The 18305-nt window shown below is 37.3% G+C and overlaps 1 protein-coding gene across 2 annotated transcripts in view; it reads left to right on the top strand.

Annotated features, from left to right (window-relative positions):
- The window catches only part of LOC121370848 (PR domain zinc finger protein 4-like), a 32094-nt gene that overhangs the window by 5924 nt on the left and 7865 nt on the right, over nucleotides 1-18305 (top strand). Inside the window, exons 6-7 of one of the 2 annotated variants that reach the window (XM_041496352.1) lie at nucleotides 1068-1361; nucleotides 2400-2958. In XM_041496352.1, coding sequence (XP_041352286.1) covers nucleotides 1068-1361; nucleotides 2400-2941 — 836 coding nt within the window. In that variant the 3' untranslated portion in view covers nucleotides 2942-2958. Of the gene's footprint in view, nucleotides 1-1067; nucleotides 1362-2399; nucleotides 3619-18305 lie in introns of those variants that run through there. The other variant, XM_041496351.1, reaches the window with a different exon arrangement.

The following is an 18305-nucleotide window of genomic DNA, read 5'->3' as shown; positions in this document are numbered from 1 at the left end:
AAGTTACAAGCCTGGCAAGGGATTTTCAAAGCAATCTTAGGGCTACAAAATCGTAAAACCATTGTAGGTTGTGATGTCAGTTCAGCACACGCCATAGTGATGTCATAGCTTACGAGGGGGTGGGATTTAGCTCACTCGGTTGAGTTCTCACTTGAGGTGCTTGCATCGTAGGATCGAACCACCTCGGTGGACCCATTCGACTGAGGGTTTTTTCCGTTTCAACCAGTGCATCACAACTGGACAAAGGCTGTGGTATGTGCTTTCTTGTCTGTGGGAAAGTGCATATAAAAGATAGCTTGCTGCATTAGGAAAAATGTGGCAGGTTTTCTCTGATGACTATGAGTCAGAATAACCATATGTTTGACATCCAGTAATCAATGTGCTCCAGTGGTGTCGTTATATTTAAAAAAAAATTAATTCATATCTTACAATCGTTTATGATTTCGTAGGCTAAGATTGCTTAGAAAATATGGGCCCTGGTAACCTATATATTACATTACATTTACAAATTTTACAATTCCAATTACCATTCCTTCACAAACCACACTGGTGCTTTGTTATTCATTCACACGGCTGTGTATGTAATTTATGTTTAAACAGCACACAATAGTTTTTGTTCTTGACATGTGGTGACCTCCTGGTAACCTGAATGACCGTTCTCAACTTACTTCAGTTTTGCTTGTATATCAAAGGCTGTCGCACATGTTATCCTGTCTGTGGAATAGTGTATATCAAAAGAAAAACATCAACAAAATGACCTGCTAATCTATAGTAAAGCAGTGGATTTTGTCTTTTTCACTGGCTTACACTTTGGTTTTACATAATTATTTAAATATTTTCATATACTTAACATTTGTGACACCCAATAGCCGATGTGTATCGTTAAACATTCATTCATTCATTTTTACTGGCTAGACCCAAGTCATAATTACCATACGTTAGATGTCTAATAACCTGTGATTAAACAATATAGTGTTGTGTCTTTATATAAACTATTCTTTTATTTCTTTACTTTTTTGTGTGTTTATCTTCATTTATTTAGTTTAATTCACTTATTTCCTTTTCAGGATTAAGTCCAAAACCAAGACGTAATGGTACTTCGTATTGTCCCTATTGCTGTGTGTGTGAAAAGGTGTTCCCTGACCGGAAATCCTTGAAACTGCACAAGAAGGAAGAACATCCCAACCTGACTGAGCGGAAGTGGGCGTGTCAGTTCTGTCACCATCGGTTCACATCGTCGGCGAAGCTGAACACCCACGTGATCGCGCTGCACCTGCATTTCAAGCCGTTCTACTGCCGTCACTGCGGAAAACAATTTGCTGACCAGAGCAATCTCCGACACCATATGAATATACACACAGGTTGGTCACATGCTGCCATTACTTTATGTGGGTTTTTTTTTTTTTTTTTTTTTGCCTTTAAAGGGATATACCCTAGTTTTTAAACACTAAGGCATATTTTTGACTATTAGAGCCGTTTTTGATAACTGAAATCATACTTTACTTAGATCCTGGTGTTTTTAATATCACAAAATGCATTTCTCATATTTTTAAAAACGCACGTGTGTCTGAGAAGTAACAGTTATGGAGTCAAGTTTTAGTCTTATTTTTAGAGGGTATTTCACCATTTTAAAGTCGCAGACTCATGTTTCACTCAGTTGTAACTTTATCCAAATGAGTTACAGGTTTGTAGATTAACTAAAGTTAGTGTTAATTTTCACAGGTTGAGACTAGGGTCTGCACCTTTAAACTAATAAATATGGTGGACTCATCTAAACTGGCTTAAAGGGGGCATATACTGAGGGCTGGATAAGACAAGTGTCATCCAAGCTATTGTGAAAGACACAGAACAAGTAATACAATGTAGTACAATGAATCTTAGCTGCAGTGCATGATAGGGCTCAACAGTCCTCTGACCCGAACATAATTCAGTTACCTCCCTTCTTTGTGAATGTTTTACCAAAAACATGTTATAGAATGTGGATCCAGAATATGAAGAAGAGAACACCTAAAGATATTTTTACAGACCACATTCTGACAGTATTAAATAATCTTGTGGATTTCTATCATAAAGACTTAAATGTATGCAAGTTAATAAAGAAAACCAGAACCTTTTCTTGCATTTTGTCACAATGTTAAAGCAAAAGAATTTTTTTAAATGGAGATGTGTGTTTTTAGATTTTAAAAAATTGTAAATCACTTTTCAGACATAAATTAATGTTAAACAAAATACTATTTATCTGTTTTGATTTGAATTTAAGAATAAAATCAATGTGGAATTGTTTCTTGTTTTTAATTTTTAATATTTCTTTTATAAATGGAATTCAATTTTTTTTTTTTTTTTTGGTTAATTTTTGATTTGTTAAGTTTATAACTTAATTCATGTTTTCATTCTCTCAGGTGAGAAGAAATTTGTCTGTGAAACGTGTCAGAAATCGTTCCGACAGAAAGCCCACCTGACGGCCCACAAACTGGTGCACACTGGAATCAAGGCGCTTCAGTGTCAGTACTGCTCCGTGAAGTTCGCACGCCGCTCGGACCTCAAGCAACACGAGTACCAGCACACCAAGGAGAAAGTCTACCCGTGCAGCGAGTGCATGAAGGTCTTCTACAAGCTGCAGAACTACAACAAGCACGTCAAGATTCACAACAACGAGAGGAACTATCACTGCCAGCACTGCCCCAAGACGTTCGTCACCAGCTATCACTTGAAGAGGCACCTCAAGGCGTGCAAGGGTCTCAAGAACGCCGCGATGAAGATGACGGCTGATGCCGATGACGTCTTGTTTGAAGATTTCAATGACAATGCCGACGATGATGAAGACGGTATTGCGAGGATTATCGCTGATGTGGCACCGTCTGAAGGGTCGGGTGTGTTCGAGTCTGGGGGGACGCGGCGCAGTCAGAGGAATGTAACTCGGATTAACCTGGAGGAAACGTGAGGTTGATGATTTAAGAAGTTAGTTTACATGTCATACCTTAAGTAGGGATGGGATGATTAGTCATGGTTCACGACGTAAGTAGTCAGTTTACATGTCATACCTTAACTAGGGATGGGATGATTAATCAAGGTTCACGACTTAAGTAGTCAGTTTACATGTCTAGTCTTGACTAGAGGTGGGACGATTAATTGCACGATTTAAGTAGTCAGTTACATGTCATGCCTTAACTACGGGTGGGACGATTAATCACGGTTTCTGATTTAAGTAGTCAGATACATGTCATGCCTTAACTACGGGTGGGACGATTAATCACGGTTTCTGATTTAAGTAGTCAGATACATGTCATGCCTTGACCAGGGATGGGATGATTAATCGTGGTTCACAATTCAGCTAGTCAGATACATGTCTCGCCTTGATCAGGGATTAGATGTTTTAAACGTGATTCATGATATTTGTGGTTTTATGATACACAATTTTCCCACTTGCGTACCAGTTGATTTAGATTTTTTATTTTTTTTATTTTTTTAATGGTACATGTATCAGTGTTTCCGTAGCTTGCACTCTGCTGGAAATTCTGATGTTGCAGTAAGGTACTTTGGCCAGTCACAGCACTCTATTCCGTTAAACCTGACAGTGACATGTTTGCATGATGGTTCTCCTATATCTTTTTCAGACCATGCACAGACCCACTGAATTTCTTTGCTAGGGTCCCGTTCCACGAAGCGATCTTAGCTCTAAGATCACCTTAAATGCAATACTACCTTATGCACTTAAGGTGATCTTAGGGCTAAGATCGCTTCGTGGAACGGGGGGGTCCTGGACAATAAAAATTGTAACCACCCAAAATAGGTACTGGCCTCAGTTTAATAATGAGTTGTTTTCAGTCATATTTATAACAGACAACACAATCACGTGTTTTAATAGCAGGCAAAAGTAAGGCGCTGGGAAGTAGAGTAACCTATCCCATATTTATAACAATTCAAGTAAAATGGGTTCAAAGTTTAACTATTATTCTGACATATCAGAAGCAGATACCACAATGTTGTATGTTTTTGTTTAACCATTGGTGTAAAACTTAGATTTTTACATAATAATAATAATTTTTTATTTCATATTAACCAAAATAAGAGGGAAAACTTAGGATAGCCCACAATACTTCTCACAAATTTCAATGTTTATATGTTTATAAAATGTTAATTACTTAGAACTAAAACATAATAATATGCATAATTTTCTTTTAATTTCTTAGTCGAATGTGGCAAAATTATTAAGAACAGTTAGTTGTATGTTTAATTCGTAAAAGTAAAATAACCTTTAATACGAACATATTTTCACAAATTATTAAAATAAGTTCTAGGAGTAGGCCGTAGCAATTTAGTATTGTATAGTCAACTTTTGTTTTAAACTCTTTGCTATAAGGTACTGTATAGTTATCGCAATACGAACAAAGCAATCATAGATGTACATTGACATTCACTTGTACGGTGCGATAGCGAGGTTATCTGCATGACACGAGTCCTCCTGATCAGATACCCAATTCACAAGATCACATTCACTTCCAACCATTTGAGCATCTTTCAAAGAATGGTAGAACCGATGGTGAACTGGGGGAATGTATTTTAATAATGACATTAAGTCAGTAATTTTGGCATTCCTTCAATGTTCTACCATTTGGATAGAGAGTTAGAAGTTCAGTACAACCCTGCATGTCGAGCTCTTCTTCTCTTCAACCGGGTAATTTAGAAGTCAGCTTTACTGAAGACTGCATCAGTGTCGCACGAATATTTGTAAAACATGTTTACTTTCTCTGACTCTAGGGATGGGACGTAGCCCAGTGGTAAAGCACCCGCTCGATGCATGGTCGGTCTGGGATCGATCCCCGTCGGTGGGTCCATCGGGCTATCGGGATGGTGCATATAAAAGATCTCTTGCTGCAAATCAAAAAGAGTATCCCATGAAGTGGAGATAGCGGATTTCCTCTCTCAATATCTGTGTGGTCCGTAACCATATGTCTGACGCCATATAACCATAAATAAAATGTGTTGAGTGCGTCGTTAAATAAAATATTTCCTTTATCTGACTCTAAAAATTTTAACCATTCTACTTTATTTATATTCTGTTTTCTGTTAACTGTCGTCCAAAATACAAAATAGATGTACTGAAGAAATTATCACTAGTCATCAGTATTACATTAAACATTGGTTGTTTGCACTTGGCATGTCAAACTATATACTGCCATTCCTTCAGAGCATGTACGGGACTGGTTTTCTTGTTAGCCTCGTTGATCAGACCAAAATCCTGATTATTGAGGAGGAAACTGTGTCCTGAAACTAACACCTTGTGATCTATTTGTTCAATGTTTGTGGATGTATTTATAATATACATCCACAGTAGTGCCATTTTGTAATTTCTGTTTTGTCCCCTGCAAGAGTGAGTTAGCAGTGAAATGTTTTATGCCCTGCTTGTCGATACGTCTGCAGTAAAACAGAAGGAAGGAAGTGTTTTATGTAACGACGCACTCAACACATTTTATTTACGGTTATATGGTGTCGAAGAGAGAAAACCCACTGTTACTACATCATGGACTACTCTTTTCGATTAGCAGCAAGGGATTTTTTTATATGCACCATCCCACAGACAGGACCTTTGTTACACCAGTTGAGCTATGTCCTGCCCCCACAATAATACAAAAGGCATGACCCTATTTTACTGGGTCACGTGAAGCAGTGCCCTCGTGCCACATGTACGTGTGACACGTGTCACCTTGTTGCTGCAATCCTGTGCTGTTTTCCATATCAATCGGTTTACATGTATTTTCGGTGTTGCTAACAAATAATCCATTTTCGATGTCTATGACATGTATTTCAAGTAAATGATTGACGTGATTCATGTTGGTATTCAGCATATTTTCTGCCGCATATCAATTGGTCTATGTACATGTATTAAGTTATTTATTTACATGTACCGTACTGAAGTTGTAATCATAGTCACGATATACCAAAAGAATCTCAGAAAAGTTTTATGATCTTCAAAAAAATCACAGCTGTGACATATATGTTTGATGTCAGCCATTATTGCTACGGGTTCCTTTTGAAAAACAGAGTAAAATACCGAGAAGATTGTTTATAAGATGGGGACCTATAAGTAGCATATTGTTGAATGAAATTCTGTTGTTTGTGGCAGAGGAGTTGAACACAACTCTAATTTGATCTGGCTTTTTGGGATGATATACTCCAAACATGAATAAGAACCAACATCCTTCTCCTTCATTCAAGGATGGGGCTTTATTACACCGCGGTGGAAGAGATACCCATTTGATATTTATTGTCTCTTCACATGTAAAAATACGTCTTTTGATAGGTCATGACCTCTGATCAGATGATCGACACTGTCACACAGTACAACTCTGGATAGATCTTCATGCAAAAAGTGTTCATATTTTTAAATAGGAAAAATACTTGCTGTCAATTCTTAGCAGCACAATTGAACAATATATATTTTAATAATTTTGTTTGGCCTTGAATATGTTTATAATATTGTTTGCAAACTTCATTGATAGATGTGTGACATGAATGCAAGTTTCATTGATAAATAGCTAAATGAAGTAAATACAACATGACGTCATCATTTGGTAAACGATGTCATGTTCTGGTCTTTAATCTGTCAATTTTCATGTCTTGTTTAGTTATTTTGGAAGTCATTCTGTGCAATGTTTGTTCATTGATGTGTGGTATATTAAATAAAATACTATACTAGTTCCTATGTGAGACCATTTATATTACAACTATGTGTTTTTAATCGTACATCACTTGCTTTCGCTAGTGATGTACAATTGAAAACACACTCTTTGTAATATAAAGTCTCACACGGGAACTCGTTTAGTAAAATAATTATCTATATCTCCATTTATCAGGGTCTGTTAGCATGTTTTCCTGCTGCTTCCTCTTGCTTTTGGGGTGGACTTGGTCTACCATCACAAAAGGGTAGAGGAGCAACCCAGTTTCCCACAGGGTTTTTGAAGAAACCTTTATCCATGAGTTACATGTAGTAGGGGAGAGTGGGGTGGGTTGGAACATATATCACAATATGCATCATATCACTAAACTTATTTTATTTAAAAAAACTAAAGTTGGGTCAAAGTTATGACACACATTCCTGAAAGAAAAGTAGCACAAACAAAACTAAGAATATCTGGTCATTACAAAGTTATTGTGAAATTACTGAGTTCAGTTTTAGTGTTCCAATAAACCCCAAATGAGTCTTTGTTGAAACGGGTAGCAGGGTAATTTGAAACATTACGTGTAAACAGGTTGAACTATTCTTAAGTCTGACCTGTATGTGATGTTATACCAAACATCTACACCTCAGACTTCAATAACAAAAATAAAATTGGAATTACAAAATAACGTTTTGGTTTTAGTTTGTAAATATGTCTCATAAGCTGAGTGTTTGCTTAATATATGATTATTTTGGATTATATACAGACAGATCAACTGGAAATATCTTCTGGAAACACCTTTTTGTGACTCCACTTTTTTGTGGAGGGAGTAGTTTTAGAACCACATCCTCTTTGTCATGAACTGATATATCATCAATTTCGGGGAAGGAAAATGTAGGGTGGTTTAAAAAGTTTTTTCTGTTGCATCTTAGAAATTTTGTTTCTATTCCATCTTCTGGAAAGCTGATAATTTGCCCAATATAATAATGTTGCAACTTTTTCCCAAAAAAGCCAACCAGAATGAAATCTCCTACATCCAATTTGTCATAGCTTTCAAATTCCATCTTACTTTCTAAAGATTCTTCGTCACTTTCCCTGTCTTCATTTCTTTCCACTCTTACAGTTTTTTCAGGCATACTTAATCGTTTTGCAACTTTACAGTTAGATTTGGCACGGGGCTTATTCTTTTGCTTTTCTGCTTCTTTGGCAATTTCTATTTTTTGGGGCGTATCTGTTAAAATCCTGGTCCTTCCTGGCTTTCTTCCACTTTTGTTTGTTCTTGGTCCGTCTTTCATGAATGGTCTGATATCCTCTGGACTGAGTGTAATTCCAGAAGTTGAGGCAACTGGGCCATCTGTCAGTTTAGATGATCTGGTAAGTATCTGTGTGGCAGTTGGTTCAGTTTCTGTTATGTCAGCGGGTTGAACTTCATCAGTCACAACAGCTCTGTCAGTGGTAGTGGGTTGACCTCCCTCAGTCACAACAGCTCTGTCAGTGGTAGTGGGTTGACCTCCCTCAGTCACAACAGCTGTCAGTGGTAGTGGGTTGACCTCCCTCAGTCACAACAGCTCTGTCAGTGGTGGTGGGTTGACCTCCCTCAGTCACAACAGCTCTGTCAGTGGTGGTGGGTTGACCTCCCTCAGTCACAACAGCTCTGTCAGTGGTAGTGGGTTGATCTCCTTCAGTCACAACAGCTCTGTCAGTGGTAGTGGGTTGATCTCCCTCAGTCACAACAGCTCTGTCAGTGGTAGTGGGTTGACTATCCTGAGGTGTATACGGTCTGTCTGTTACATCAGCTGGCATGAAATCTTCATCTGTAAACACATCTCGGTCAAATGGGCAGATACCAGAAACCCTAAATCCAGCCTGGATGTTTACAGGTGTCATGGCCCTAGGAAACGCTTTACCTACTAACGAAGGTATATCATAAATTGTCATTGTTTTGCCCTTGTTCTCGAGCATCCAGTTATCACAAGCTGTGTTGTAGAATTTCTTGAAAGGGTAGAAAACTGATCGATCTAGAGGTTGGTAGTTTGTGTGAACAATGGGGGGAGGAAAGACACCATGATCACTCCATTTTCCTTAGCATAGTCAAGTACTTCGATGCTGATATGTGATTCATGGTTATCCAACAATAACACAACTTTGTTATCAACCGAACACCGAACATGCTTTATAAAATGTTTCATAAAAGCCAAAAATGTTTCTGATGTCCTACAGATCCAGGAGGAGCTCCATTGATAAAGTGATCCCTATAGTTGACACGTGGAAAAATTAACATTGGCGGAACAGTGTTCCCCACAGCACTAACAGCACAACACACTGTTACTAGTTGACCTCGCTCAGCTGACACGATGGCACCTATCTGTTTAACACCAGTTTTTGCAATTATCTTATCAGGTTTCTGAACTGTTGTACACCCAGTTTCATCAACGTTCCAGATGTTGCTAGGTGTAATTCCATCTCTCTCAATAACCAACAGCAAATTATTGAAAAATGCATTAACATTGTGCCTATTAAAGTTAGTAGCACGGCCCAGAGAGGTTGCTTCAGGGGTCCTTAAAGTAATGTTACTGTTTCTTTTAAGAAACCCAAGAAGCCAATCCCTGCCAGCCCTCTGATTTTCATACCACTGTGTAGGCATGTTTTGCCCAAGTTTTTGTGCATATTCAAAAGCTAAAGTCCTTGCTTCATTTGTAGATAGACCATAATATAATGAAGCTGCCTTCTGCAGGTAATTCACGAGAAATGTTTCTTGTTGTGGAGTAAAGACAGCTCGATTATTAAAATACCCAACATGCAGCATTGTACCACTGGCACGTGTCTTTAAACAATATCTTCGCAAAGTGACATGTGGTATGCTAAACTGCTCTGCCACCTCACGACAGGGTCTACCGTTAGATATTACTTCTTTGACAGCTCATTCCATGATGTCCGGCAATGTCTTTCCACGATCTGTTTTCCGCTTATAAACCCGTGGCATGGCTGAAAATAGGGAAATAAAAGACAGAGATAGCACTAAATGTCTGTTCAAAAGAAAATAGAATATTAAAATTTAACTTTACTATGATAGGGGTTATTTGGAACATGTTCCAACTAACCCCTATTGTAATGTTCCAACTAACCCCAAGCTGGTACTACGACATTATATCGTGTCTATAAATAATGTGACTCGATGCCAACAATATAATGCAGCTCACAGTATGGTTAATTGATAGTACAATAAATACCCTTAATGGGATGGCTTTGATCAATTACGAGTTTTGTGATAATAAACAAAAATTAGGTATCGAAAATTTTACTCCAAACATCGAAAAATATACAAACCTTACTTGTGTGCACAGTTCAAATTGGTCGCGCTTCTAAACAAAATGGCTGAACAATGTTGCATATATCTTCCTCCCTATAAAAGCACCGCATTATATTTCTGCATCTTGAGGGGGATATTTGCAATGTTTCAACTAACCTACCGTTCCAACTAACCCCACTCTCCCCTATTATAGCAAATTCCACCTGGAAGAGAATTATTCTATGTGACGTTTTTCATCGTTTTGCTTTATTGTTGGGTAGAGTTGGTCTGCCGTCACGAAAGAGTAGAGCGGCGACCCAGTTTCTCCCAGAGATTTTCAAGAACCCAGCATCCATGAGTTAGTTCTCCTGGACTTTCCTGTGAACTACGCAGAACATCTTCAACGGACACCTCCGTATCCACATGGACTGTGAAGCAACACTCGCCAGTTGCGGGACAACAGCAACTAAGTATTTTCTGCAGAATCGCCATCATAAAAAGTGACGATTCCTACCCCTCCTTCCCTTGTCCTGTCCTCTTCTCCAAAAATAATAAACTCATTATATACAACAAATATTATTGCAAATTCTACATGGAAATAGCTAGAAAATTATTCTGTGTGATTTCTAGCTTGAAATGTTCTTCGAGCCTTGGGATGAGAATGAAAATATGCTTGTTCTTATGTAGACTGCTTGGTCCATCGGTCCAGATCTTCACCGTCTTTACACTGGGCAGCTCCTTATCTATGTAGTTTTTTCTCTTGATCTCTAATATGTGATGCGATTACCCAGTAGTTGGTTCTTTCTCTGTTACATGTGGTAATCATATATAATGTTATTTGTCTTTGTTTCCAGTGGGCGGACTGGATTTCATCTTGTGCAGAAACAGTGAAGTTCTCTGAAAAGTCCATTTGCAGCACACATGATGTACTGTTAGCCTCTTTTGCTGCTAACTTCTCTTTCTCATAGGCCTTTGCTTGTTTCCTTTTAACGAAGACATGCCAAAGGAACTTGGATAGCTGTGCATTCAAGGTGTCCGTTGCGTCTTCTACGGTTCCTTCAAAAGGATGATTCTCCAGGTAGCCAGATTCATCTTGTCCCAACTGGTACCATGTTATTCTAGTTTACTGATGATGTTCGCATGGTGCTGGTGGGTTTACCACCGATACTTAACTGGATACTGTGACTGAAGACTGCATGTAAAACATTCCGCTGACGAAATCCAAAATTTTCAGCCAATCTCTGTCCACATTCCTAAATGTTTTCAACTTGTTTACAGTCCTTGTTATCAAGTTTGACAGTGGTTTCTTGCCAACATCGCCACAGTCGATGTTGTTTTCTTTAAACGTCAGCAGCAAAGTGTCTGCTGTCCGCACAAAACGTTTGTTTGCTGTGCATTCGCAGAACAAAACCATTTGTCAGTGGTTGGAAGGACGTGAATGTTTCCAGCAGATCTTCAAGGTTTTTCCAACTCATCTAAAAATATATACATTTATAAATTTACAGAACAGATAAAACATCCACACCGAAATCAAAGCAAAACTTGTTATTTTATGACAACAGTTTTTCCTAATCAACAACAACAATTAATAGATTGTGGAATACATAGGCTGCAGATTTATTATTATTACACATATATTTATATACATATATACATGTATATAGCATACCCATTAAACTTGCTCCAGCATGGAGACAATAACGACAACAAACGCTACATGCCCACCAGCTTAGTGAAAGGACAGAGTAGCCAAAACCCTGTTCCCTGTGAAAACCAGGCAAACAAATATTATGACCCCTGGGAAATGCACGCTGTGCAAACCAGGCAGTCATTAAACTGTAAGTGTTTATGTTAATGTTTTGTCAAACCACAATAAACTAAAATCCCTTGGGTTAACCAAGCAGATTTAATACATACTTAAGTAATATGCATCCAGAATTCTGCCACACAGAAAGTCAATACTTACTGCCCCAATTCTGGACTATAACATTAATTATTCACAAATTGTAATTTCTTCCTTTTCAAGAAATTGTTCAATTGCACCCTGTAAATTATGTATCAAAATGTCTGAACCAATTTCGGAAGGATGAGTACCGTCAAATCTAAATAAACCCTGACAATCGAAAGTGATTTCAGAATGAGAAATAACTTTTCCATGTAATGCAGAATCCTTAACAATTTCTCGCCCCTTTCTATTTATTCTTAACCATTTTCTTTTAATTGCTTTTATATTTTTAGCACCGTACCAAAATAATCTGGGTAAAATATTCTACCAAACTAAACACGTATCTGGCAACAAGTCTTTAATTGGGTGCAAATCTCTGTCTACTGCACTGCAGAGGTCATCACATTTCCAATTAACTATGTCATTGGACCCTAAATGTATAATCAACATTGTAGGGCTTCCATAGTAATTTGGTTTTTTAACAAGTTTAACAAGTTTTTTAACCAATGGTACTAAATCATTCCACTTCATTCCCCAAACACCTACCCATTTTATCTTCACATTCCTCTCTTCCAGCCTTAGGTTGACATTTAATCATTGACACGCTCATTTATATGCCCAGTAAATAATTGAAGAACCTATTATCCAAATCAATGATTCTGTTTCTACAATAACAATTAAATAAACTGATTACAATTACATAGACAAACAAAAATAAAATTAATTAATCAAAATAACAATGAAAAACAAGGCAATTTCACTTAAACACCTTTGAGCTTTCAATTCTAATGTAATTTTTAAAACAATCTGAATTCCATCGACCCATTTTCTGTGTATCTGATTCGGAAACTTTGTTCGTGGCCATAGAAGTAGCTGCACCAATTCTAAAACTATGAGATGCTGTCGACATATTAATTCCAGAAAGAATTTTTTTTTTTTAAAACTGCTGAAAATTGGTAACATGTTAAAGGTTTTCCATCAACATGACAAAAGAACTGTTTCTGCTTAGTGTTGGGTCTCAAAATTTTAAATTTCTTGATGTCCTGTACTGGACACAAAGGAGAAGATGGCAGTTCACTAATTACAATCATGCAATCTTCTGCAGTTCGATCAGTTTTTCAATGTCTTAAAACTAAATGTATAGAATTATTTTTTATTTCTATATCTGAAACATGCAATGCTTTGTTACTCTGGAAAGGTGTTAGCACTATTTCTCCTACCCTTAATAGGCCGAAAAATACCAAAATATACGCTGCTTCAAATAAATGTCTTTCATATGATGTTGAACAAATGAATTTAACAAATAGTATAATCTTTTTAAGTACTTCTAATGTTATTGGGTATCTAACATCTTTTGTTGGCTTATTTTTCTTAAAGCCTTCGAGTACTTTTTTAACAATAATTTTTTTGTGGCATCAAGCCAACCATTCATTTTGTGTTTATGACTTATGGCAGATAAATATGTCTGAGCTGTTTTGAAAGAATAATTGTTAACTGACATAAAAGCTATATATTGCACTAAATGATCAACTGGAACTGACCACAACTTTGATGAAGTGTACAATTGTCTGAAATCCAATAAAGATTTCAATGCATTTTCATAAAGTTTTTGTGTATTCAAAGACAAACTTTTCTTCAATAGTTTGTTTATCTCTAATCCAATATTTTCCATAGATGGTCGGGTATTGGGTAAGGCTCTTTGTCTGCCCATGGAACCAATTTCCTGAATTCCTGTAATTTCAAACAGGAGTTCGCATCACATATAACATTATGACTACCTTCAACATATTTGGGTCATTCTCCATTAAGTGCACTTTTTGAAGCCACAATATTTTTATTTTCGCAGTAGTATCATTTCAAAAAATATTTTGATATAGACATTATAAGTATATTTTTAATATAAATTTGTGAAAATAAATGCTTAAATGTTTAATCTTAATTAAAAAAAGATATCTCAACTACTTGCATGTCGGAACATTTTGTCAGTGGTGTTACGGACGATAGAACAAGTATGCAAATATGAAATGCATCAAATTTATAAAGAAACTTACATATACTGAAGTTCATATGTCACAAACATATGCCCAAGGGTTTTCATCCAATATGAAAGCTGAATATGTGCAATAAAATGACTCAAAAGATGATCATATATATATATTTATATTTATGACATGGCATTTTTATTGTATTTTATGTTTCTTTGGTATTTAAATTATTTTTAACACAATGTGGGGTTTTTTGCAATATATGTATGCATACTGCACATTTCTTTTTATTGGCCAAGCAAATTATTAAAATATTCAGTGTGGAAAATGTACTGGTTACACCACTGACTCATAGTATCACCACTGACCACAGTAACACCACTGACATACGAATCTGATTCAGTTTTAACCGGCTTAAACAGTATACCAATATGATAAATTAAATGCTATAGTTGACATGCAGTAACAAAACAGTCAAACATAACTGTTAAACATTCAAATTTTATTGAAGAAATATTCACTTAAAATGCTTTTAACACAAATTCAACACGAGTTCCAGTCTTGAAATTAGAGTAACTAGATGCATATAATTCTGTTTATTGTTTTATTGTTTGTATTTCATTTAATACCAGTTTCTCCACAATGGCATTCAAACTAAACATTCAAACTTTATTTAAAGAACTTTCACTTAAATGTTTTAAAACAAATTCACAATAATTCCACAAAACGTGTACTGAAATAATAAAATGCTTTTTTTCAGAGAAGACAGTTAGTCTAAAGCACATTTTTTTTGTATTTCATCCCAAACTGCTTTTTCGACCATGACATGTCTTCTGTTGGCATACGTAGGTTCAGAAATGAAACAGATAACCTGTCCATCCCCATACCAGTTGATATCCTCATGAGGAGATGGCCAATAAAATCTATTCGTTCCAATTCAATGCATACATTTGATTTTAATGTCATTGTTTTCAACTGCTTGTATTAGACCTGGATAAACTTCTCCGTCATATTGTATAGCACACCACTTTCCAATATGTTCGTTCATGACTGCTTCAGGTCTGTATATCAAGGATGCCTGTATTCCAGTAGATGAACCGACAGCATTTCCGCCTGTTTCTTCTGTGGAGCTTTGTTGGGTCTCTATCACGTTGACAGCTCTCAATGCATAAAAGGGCAGTCTAGTTTCCCTGCTGAACATACGCAGCTCACAGTCCGGACTTGTAAATTACCTGGAAATAAACTTATGACTTCGTGCAGCTGCATGGTGCCCTTTACATTCATAAGAAATCCGACCCCTGCCAACATATTGAACTTCTCTTCAACTTTTTGACTGGAGATGTGAAAGAGCTTTATGGCTGAATTTTGATTTTTAAGTAGATTAAACAGTGATGTTGCGTCAGGAATGTCATGTCCTTGACGTACGAGTCTGTCGGCAGTTCTTTTGACTGATCCTCCGACACCATCAGGTGCTCCTTTGCCATGGCTTGCTTCAAAGAAATGCCAGGCAATTTGTCTGAAGCCTTTCTTGAATGGTTCTGATGAGAAAAAGTAAAAGTTTGCCTTTTGTCGGTACTGTGTTGCAGGACTGTTGCTAAACACATGTAGAGTATCAACATCTGGCTCCATGTGTGTCCAGATTGCAGCTGGGTCATGTCGCCTTGATTCCGACAGTGTACAAAACGACAACGGTGCCTCTGGAGTACTGATGTAAAGGACACCAGTATGCAGTGAAACCTGTTGATGGGATCCTCCAAAATGGACTGACTGTATCTCTGATGCATATCGGCATTCATAATTTTCGCTCCAGTCAACATGTATAAGGCATTCATTTGGTTTCAAGTTTTCTCTGACTTTCCGATATGTTTTGTATTGCCAGCGGATGTTGAACAAGTGTTTTTTGAACTTGTTAAGACTAGACTGGAACATGTCAACAAGACCAGACTGTGTTGTTTTCACTTCAGTTTTAACTGTGATTAGAGAAAATGTTTCTCCATTTGCATGAAGCTTACGCTCTTGTGTCCACTGAAAATAAGAAACTTCATCTTGTCCTGGTTTTTTGGCCAATTCGTATGGTGTCGATTTACAGTCTAGGCACTGACCATAATAACATGACTTAGAGGCTGGTTTGCAGACAACAGAATCAGCTATATTTTCCAAGTCTCTTGATTCTACAATCTTAAGTTTATATAGTGCATTGACCATGAACTGTAAATTTTCATGTGTTTTGCATTGACAAGTTTCTCTGTCTTGTTCAGTAGGTGACCAGACCCAAAACGGCCTCATCTTGCAGAAGAATGAATATGATATCGCTATTGGTGATTCTGCCAGGAACTTGATGTGCAGGTTTTGCAAACTCTCACACAATAGTCGACGTTGTTTCTTAACTTTATGAAGAGTAACAGTATTCTTTTTACCTGTAATGATCCTGCTGACATCATCACGAAGATAAAAGTTACATATTTTCTTCTGCAGGTCAACCTTTGCTCTCGTGCTTCTGATACCATCTACATATCCTGTCTTGTGTCTTCCATTTGAAAATCCTATTGCCTGTCTTGCTAATGTCATTACTTTGTACTTTCTCAGAATCTTTCCTGAAAATATTTGTCGAAAGTTTTGCTTTGCTCGATCAGTTTTGGTATGAGAATACTTGCTTCTTAGCTGCTGCAGTAAAGCATAGTGGAATGTTAATGTTTTCCGTACTCTTGAAGGTTTGATATGCCATATGCGCATGAGGTGTTTGGTTTTTGATCTAGGTGTAAGTTGTCGATCTGTATCTGATGCCATTCTTCTCTTAAGGCGATGGTACCGCGTTTTGTATTTGTTAAGATTTCGCTTTTCCTTTTCTAACTGTTGTCTTAACTTGACATTCTCTCTGTATACTTTAGCTCTCTCTCTGTTAACTAATCTTCTACCTTGCCTGCGTTGTCTGGGAAAAATTATCACAGACCCAACTGGAGATGCAGGTGGAGTTATGAATGCTGCTTGATTCCGATGATGCCTGCTTCTTTGTTGTTGGCGTCGCCAGACCTTTCTCTGCTGCCTATGTTCTCTTGGTGTCAGATCAGAAACCAAGCACTTCTGTCCTGATGCTAGATCTGCCCGATATTTCTCTCTCTTCTTCTGAAGGTATTGTGCACGACATTCTGGGTTTGCATTACGTTTAGCCCTGTAGCGTCTTTGTTTCTCAGCATTAGTTAATGCCATAACTGCAATAATAATAAACAAGAAATCAACAGAATGATAAATAAGTTTGAAAAAGGTCCATATAACACCAAATAATTAAAATGGACACAACAATGGATAAGTTATTTGTTAACGGTAACTCAGCACATTTGAAACTTCAGTTGTTTGGAGTCCGACTTGGTCTAGTGGGAGGCAATATGCTACTCTCATAAAGGCTACTCCTACCATCACACAACAAGGAATACAGGACAGTACATACCATGTAATTTGCTGCACCTGGTTATGATAGGACAAAAAAAACCTGGAGTCCTGTATCAGTCCTACAAACCATTACTTTTCAGTTGAGCACTCTACGCTTGCTTTACATACTACCACTGGATATAACAACAACACTGTGTGTGTGTGTGTACTGTGTATGTGTGTGCTGTGAGTGTGTACTGAGTGTGTGTGTGTACTGTGTATGTGTGTGTGTACTGTGTATGTGTATGTGTGTGTGTGTGTGTACTGTGTATGTGTGTGTGTGTGTGTGTGTGTACTGTGTGTGTGTGTACTGTGTATGTGTGTGCTGTGAGTGTGTACTGTGTATGTGTATGCTGTGAGTGTGTACTGAGTGTGTGTGTGTACTGTGTATGTGTGTGTGTGTGTGTACTGTGTATGTGTATGTGTGTGTGTACTGTGTATGTGTGTAGTGTATGTGTGTACTGTGTGTGTTTACTGTGTGTGGGGGGCTGGCTATGTGGGTGGGTGGGTGTGACAGGTGTGTTTGTCTTTGTGTGCATAGTGTGTGTGTGTGTGTGTGTGTGTGTGTGTGTGTGTGTGTGTGTGTGTAATTGTGGATATTAATTTAATAATACCCATTCATCCACAGAGAAAAAACCCAGACAGAGAGTGAGACTGACAGGCAACATTCAAACAGACAAAAAGAGGGAGAAAATTATATATATTGGTGTTAAATGTACATAGTTGTCAGTAGTGTTATTTGGTTGTCAATGGTGTTACCAATTGCTTGGTTACACCACTGACAGTTACACCACTGACAAAATAATACTAAACAACGAATTCTCCCCAAACCATGAGATTAACCAAAAAAGTTACCATGTGCTCAGGATTTGAATTCACATGTTTCACATGCTACAGTGTGTTTTTCTTATTAAACTTTGTTTCCCACTGAAATACAGTTACAACACCAATGACACATAATAAACATACTGCTAAAAACTAACCACCAACGATAAGAATAC

Source organism: Gigantopelta aegis, chromosome 4, assembly GCF_016097555.1.
Source record: "Gigantopelta aegis isolate Gae_Host chromosome 4, Gae_host_genome, whole genome shotgun sequence".
Taxonomy (NCBI): Eukaryota; Metazoa; Mollusca; class Gastropoda; order Neomphalida; family Peltospiridae; genus Gigantopelta; species Gigantopelta aegis.
Note: the sequence above shows the minus strand (reverse complement) of the source record. Positions and strands in the feature narration are given on the sequence as shown.